Source organism: Cibotium barometz, chromosome 20 (assembly GCF_041138505.1).
Source record: "Cibotium barometz isolate CiBa-2024 chromosome 20, ASM4113850v1, whole genome shotgun sequence".
Lineage (NCBI taxonomy): Eukaryota > Viridiplantae > Streptophyta > Polypodiopsida > Cyatheales > Cibotiaceae > Cibotium > Cibotium barometz.
The window spans coordinates 28363266-28369705 of NC_141065.1; the positions used below are offsets into that span (position 1 = coordinate 28363266).

General features: G+C 40.8%; 1 protein-coding gene across 5 annotated transcripts; it reads left to right on the plus strand.

The window, feature by feature from the left end:
• The first annotated feature begins 691 nt into the window (after window positions 1–691).
• Window positions 692–6143, plus strand: LOC147627747 (uncharacterized). 5 transcript variants are annotated; one of them, XM_086814695.1, is made up of 15 exons: window positions 727–1058; window positions 1193–1337; window positions 1465–1581; window positions 1799–1961; window positions 2041–2121; window positions 2207–2289; window positions 2374–2489; window positions 2597–2716; window positions 2840–2952; window positions 3039–3327; window positions 5136–5216; window positions 5312–5362; window positions 5444–5521; window positions 5645–5722; window positions 5809–6143. In XM_086814695.1, exons 4-15 carry the CDS (start codon window positions 1819–1821, stop codon window positions 5854–5856), a joined length of 1281 nt encoding a protein of 426 aa, XP_086670821.1. In that variant the 5' UTR covers window positions 727–1058; window positions 1193–1337; window positions 1465–1581; window positions 1799–1818; the 3' UTR covers window positions 5857–6143. The 5 variants fall into 5 exon arrangements, with proteins under 5 accessions (XP_086670819.1, XP_086670818.1, XP_086670821.1 ...); XM_086814694.1 differs by lacking the exon at window positions 1465–1581; XM_086814696.1 differs by lacking the exon at window positions 1465–1581 and having other exon boundaries at window positions 1203–1337.
• The last annotated feature ends 297 nt before the right edge of the window (window positions 6144–6440 follow it).

The following is a 6440-nucleotide window of genomic DNA, read 5'->3' on the forward strand; positions in this document are numbered from 1 at the left end:
CATTTGTAGAGACACAAAAAACATGAGCATTGTGCACATGTATCATTAATATAGGATAGTGTGTCTACAAGTCATGACAAGACATCTCATTGTGTACATGTATCATTAAGACACAATAGTGTGTCTACAATTCATGACAAGACATCTCATTGTGTACATGTATCATTAGGACACAATAGTGTGTCTACAATTCATGACAAGACTTCTCATTGTACTAGTAGACTTGACCAAGGTACTCAATTGGACAAAGTAAGACAAACAATATGGACTTGTATTGTCATAGGTGGGCAGAGAGGCCGAGCCTCAACCTATTATGGATGTTAGACATGGAATGGGCATGCCAGAAACAACTAATCAACACAAAGCTCTTCTGCTCTATAATATTAACATTCACACATTTAACTATGTGCAGAGGTTGCCTTGTCCAACTATTGTAGAGGTGAGTAACAAAGTTGAGCTTGAGCTGTAAAATAGGGTGAGGCCCGATTTGATTGGACCATGGCGAGCTTAAAGCAGTATCATTGGGATGTGTTCTAGGAGTCAGTGTTCACAAAAAACCTACAAATTGTATACAATGGACCTGGAAGAGTCTCATTTTCACGTATTAAAAAAGTATTATCTCAATTTCAAAAAGTCTACAAATCTTAAATTATTTTAGTTAGAATTTAACTTAAATATTCACAAATTTTTTCCCACCGACCCGTGCCTTGCCCTCACCCAGGGGTATATAGAGAGAGTCCTTAATGCACGTGGAAAACAATTTCTGGAGGAGGAGAGGAGGCCAAGGACGCGTCTCTGCAACCACGCCTTCCTCCTCCCTCCATCAACCACTTTTCTCCGACCCTTGAGAGACCGCAGGGAAACCCTAATACAAGCTTCTTCCTTTCTGCCATAGACTGTTTCTCCTCCTGCTCTTCTTCGATCGTTGTCTCTTTTGCCTCTCGCGCATACTTCTTTCTGCATAGACTTTCTGCTCAGAGATTTGTCGCGCGTTCTCTGTTGGCGCTAACGCCCCCGCTTTCCACTCCGACTCGCCGACTTTGCAGCCATGGGGAGAAGTAAGCTTTTACCCATGAATTTTGGTAATTCTGCTTGTTTGGGGCTGAAAACTAGGGCTAATCGGTTGTTAGGGGCAATTTGGACTGATTTTTTCGTGTTTCAACATCAGCATCTTTGTTTGTCTTGTGTTTAGGGACCATCAGATCCGTAGGATTAAAACCTAGGGTTACTCAATTTCGATCATGACCTATGTGCATGTTGAGAGGCCTTTTGGGACAGGAACCTGGTCGTGGAATTATGGCCTTCAGAAACCTTTCAGTAATCAGGGCTACTTCATCGTGAGTATGGCTTGTAGTTGCTAACATATGGCCTATTTCTGTATGTTAACGTGCTGTTCTTTTGTGCACATTCTCCTAACTGGGCTTAGGACCAGCTAAGCCTAACCATTGGTTAACACTGTGCTAGAAAAATCCGACTTTTCGTACATTTTGTCTTGGCTACCGGCATTTTGTTTTCCTTCAGAAATTTGGCCTTGCCCTTGTAGAATTTGGTCTAATTCACCGAGGTTTTCTCTGCAGAGCTGTAAGTGGAGCATGTGATTGTTTTACTAGTATCTGTTTTGAATGTACATGGTCAATAACATTGTTCAGATATATCTGTTTTTCAAGTGTCTCTATTGCCTATTGAAGTTGGAATGACCATTTTTTAGAATGACAATAATTCGACAAGGCTGTAGATGAAGTTTGAAGGAAAAGAGCACTAAAACGATATTGCACGGTTTCTGTGCTTTCGGAAGCAGGTAGGAATCAACGAAGAAGTATGAGAGTGTATGATACAGATGATGATACTATGAGTACTGGCTCTACTGCAACATCTTCAGATGTTACCACACAAGAATTCGAGGAGGAAAGAGATGAAAACACTGTTTTGGAAGGCTTCATAGATGCTCTCTATGAAAAGAGGTTCGCAAATTCTGTTTTTTTGGCTCAAACACAACACTTGTAACTGGTGCATATCCTGTTTACTACCATCATCCTGCAGGGCAAAGACCCGGGAAGAAGGTTTTAAGGGTCTCATAAATGCCTTGAAGAGCAATGTTCTGACAGAGTTTGTGGATGCCAAGTAAGACTTCAACATGTGTTGTGTTCCTGTGTGGGATGATCATTGGGTATTCCTCATGTTTTTAAACTTTTGTGTGCTTAATCAGGTATGAAACTCTTCTTCACCTGTGCATTGGTTCAGTCAAGAAGGGTGCAGGCTCTGAGATTGCGTTTGCATCTCAAATTATTGGTAATAAGTTTGTTTGTAGCAACTTTTGTGTTCCAACTGATGCATATGCTCTGCATGAGTACCAAGTGACCTGTGATATTCCAGGATTGGTTGCCGTAACAAGTGGAGCTGGAGATGTAGCACAGCAGACTTTATCTGAAGCTTCTATTCATTTGATTAGGACTGCAAAGTTGGGGACTGATTCTAAAGCACGAATTGCAGTAAGCCATATTTATTTTCCTTGGCATCAATATCCATTGACATATTATCTCTGGGCACTTCTTCTTTGTAGCGTTCTGGCTCTTACCTAACCTGTACAATTTGGCAGGCATTGGAAGCACTAGCATTGACATGTTTTGTTGGCTCTTCTAATTACGAAGCAACAGAGGAGGTGATGGTTGTGCTTTGGCAGATAAGCAAGCATAAGGGAAATTACCATTCAGATCAAGTAGGTTTTGCTGATTATGTACAAGAGTTTTTACTTTTGTGTTCTTCCCATTTTGCTTTTGTGTTGTGCCATGTAAGCTGTCAAACATCTGCAATTTCAAGAAGTTGTTGACCTTTTGGCCAGATTTTGGGGATGAACAAGCCATCATCTGAAGTTAGAGCTGCGGCTTTGTCAGCTTGGACTTTTCTTTTGACTGTTATCCCAACAACCCATATCATCAGTCATCACATGTCACAGTAAGGCTTTTTGAGCTATTTATATTTTGGCTACTGCATTCCAGAGCTTTTGGATTCCAGATTTTTTTGATGCTATGTTACTTCAGGTGCTGTGCAACTTTGTTGTCCTTGCTTGAGAGTGAAGATCAAGCTGTGTGCATTTCCGCTGGTGAAGCGATTGCTGTCCTTTTTGAGTCGAGGAATATTTTGGAGACCGAGTACATAAAAACCTTTGAAGATCTAAGCTCTAAACTTGTGTCCACACCCTGCAAGAAAAAACTTGAAGCAGAGGTTGTCGAACAGGTCAGGGGGTTGTCATTAGGGGCTGGTGGAAAGGGACAAGCGAACAAGAAATCTCAGCGCAGCTCATTCAAGGAGATACTTTCAATTGTCGAGGTACTTTTTCCTGCTGGACTGTGTCTTGAGATTTGCCCTTTTGACCTGATGTTGGAAATGTTAAAGCCTGATTTACCATTGCTTTTTGTTTGGATTTTTGAGGCTCTTTTTTGGTGCTTTTATCATGACCTTAATAGTTCTATTGAGAAAGTGCTGTGAATTTGCACTATGCACATCAGTACAAGGCACATATTCCTTATGATAAAAGTTGAGTTTTTGGTGGGCTGTCCATTTTCTATGTTGGCGCTTTTGAAATGAGCACACTTTGTTCCAAATTGGTCTTTGAAAATGTCTGCCTCCATGGTCCAAAGTTATATAACTTGCTAAGCAAAAGCGTGCTGAATAATCATTATATCCTATTAATGCACAGACTGAGCATGCTTAGAGAGGAGGGAAGAGATTCACCTATTATACGTATATATTAACTCAATGAATGAATATTCCAATGGCTGCTTAGATTTGGACTCCTGAATGCATTGTGTTAACTAAGATGCATGGTACTGACGTGATTGCTGAGATTTGGATTAGATCTGGACTCTTGAATGCAGTGCATTAACTATTGATGCATGGTTTTACTTTGTTGTTCCTCATGAGGGGCGGCCACGTGGTGCGCCACAGGTCTTTGCCTCGACCGAAAAAACTGAATGGACCTCAGATCAGGCAAGGCTACCCGCTGAGTTTAAGCATATCACTAAGCGGAGGAAAAGAAACTATCGAGGATTTCCTGGTAGCGGCGACGAGCGAACCGGAAAGAGCCCAGTTTGAGAATCGTGCGGCCTCGCCGTACGAATTGTAGTTTGGAGAGGCATCCTCTGCAATGCAGCCCTAAGTGGGTGGTAAATTCCATCCAAGGCTAAATATGGGCAAGACAGGGCTGTAACCTGCTTTGCTATGGTTGCCAACTGCCTATCGAAACTATGCTCTACTACATGATCTATGATGAACACTGAGATATAACCCTAAGCTTGCTATTTATATGCTCATAATGGCTGAAATGTGCTGTGCTATGGCTGCTAACTGCTTATCCAGACTTAGTTCTGCTACATGAAGACTTGGCAGTGCAGATTTGTGACGTTATGCTGAGAATTAACACTCAGCTTGCCATTTAAAGGCTCATAACTACTCCAGTTGGCCAGCCTTTTGCAAGCCATAAACATCACTTACTGCGTCTGTACAGGGCTCAAAAGGTGTCCAACTTTAGACCCCTTGGCTAGGCTGGTTTAAACTTTACACATGCCTAGGTTGACCAAAACTGCCCCTAAACTGTAGGTTTTGTCCATGTCACCAAATTAATTGGTGCACGTGACAGAGGTGCAATCTTTAGAGTCCTTGTGAATTACAAGTTTATATACCACAAGTTGCATGTATTGTTTGATTTGCCACATGCTGTGTTTTACCCTGTAGTTAATGTCTGTGGGCAAATATATTGTGGGTAAGCAGAGGAGGAAGATACAGTAATTGCAAAGGGATAAGAGGAATGTGACACGTTTTGCTCAAATCAGTTATCATTTGTGTCAATGCTTTTCTTGGCTTTGTGGGTAAGCAGAGGAGGAAGATACAGTAATTGCAAAGGGATAAGAGGAATGTGACACGTTTTGGTCAAATCAGTTATCATTTGTGTCAATGCTTTTCTTGGCTTTGTGGGTAAGCAGAGGAGGAAGATACAGTAATTGCAAAGGGATAAGAGGAATGTGACACGTTTTGGTCAAATCAGTTATCATTTGTGTCAATACTTTTCTTGGCTTTGTGGCAGGTTTTGGTCAAATCAGTTATCATTTGTGTCAATACTTTTCTTGGCTTTGTGGCAGGGAAGGGCTGTTTTGGATACGTCTTTAAAACTTCAACATGGAGATCTACTTGTTCTGGACTCTTGGGCTCAAATGATTCAGGTGTGCTGCTGTGCTCGCTTGTCTCTGATTGACCACTGTGAACACTGTCACCTTTATGCATTTGGAAGCTTAACTTTCTTTTACTGGTTTTGTAGCTCAAATTTTTAACAGGCGTTTTAGCGGGAGGCCTCCAGAGGCATTTGCAGGTTAGACTCAGCTTTGATTCATGCTCAAAATATTTTGCTTGCTTGAATTGGCTGGATTGCCAAGTTTGTTTTGTTTTTCAGGAAAATGCCTTACTCCATGAAGTGTTTGGTTTCATTCCTCGCCAAGAAAAGCGAAAAACACTAACATCCAAAGAGAAGGTAGTTTGATAGCAACTCACAGTTATCACCTAGTTTTTGGTTATGTAACATATCGTAAATGGTGAATATGCCCAGAAGTTTGATCTTAATGTTGTATGCTCGTTTTTTTTTCCCCATCTTCAGAGGATGTACGTGTCTCCCAACTCTTTTTTAAGCAAAGCACGAACGCAAACCATGAACCATCGAAGATCTCAAGCTCATGTGAGTGCATTTTTTGTGTTCTTGAATAAGCATTTTTTAATGGAGCTGTAAGAAATATGTTTTTTATTTTAATGTGTACCAAACAGGTTGCCCAGGTTGGTCATTATGGTATAAGTGAAATCGACAGCGATTAATTATTTCTTTATTATCATGCTCGCCCTACTGAAGCCCAAAGCTGAGAACAATTACCTGCGGCCACTATTTTTTTTCCCACTAAACTAAAAATGAGTAGTATTTATTCGCATGTATTGATTCATTGCCATGCCAGCAGTGCAATAAACTCACAGGATTTTAACATGAGGCTGTGATTGTGATTCTCGGAAAGGGTTTCCATTTTTGAAACCCTCTGCAACATGCCAGGCTGTGAAGTACTGAAATAAAAAGTTAAAACACAAGAATTTAACGCGTGGCTTTGATTGTGCTTACATAAGCATGATGGCAAGGTCACATGTTCCACTTATAATATTTCTAAGGTAGATAAGCTTTTTACCAGCATGATGCCTTCTAAGGTCCGACGAACTGCAATCCATTTGTTCATGAAAATTACAATTACAGTTTCAGAATAGCAAGAATTTTACGCTTAGGTTTCCAGCCGATTTATGGTGTTCTAGTAAATGCTTAATGTACTGTTGTTCAACTGCTGAATGCTGCCCTTCAGAATGCTCTTTCCCAAAGTTGTATTAGTAAGACTAATGAACCAGAAGGGTAAGATAGTAAA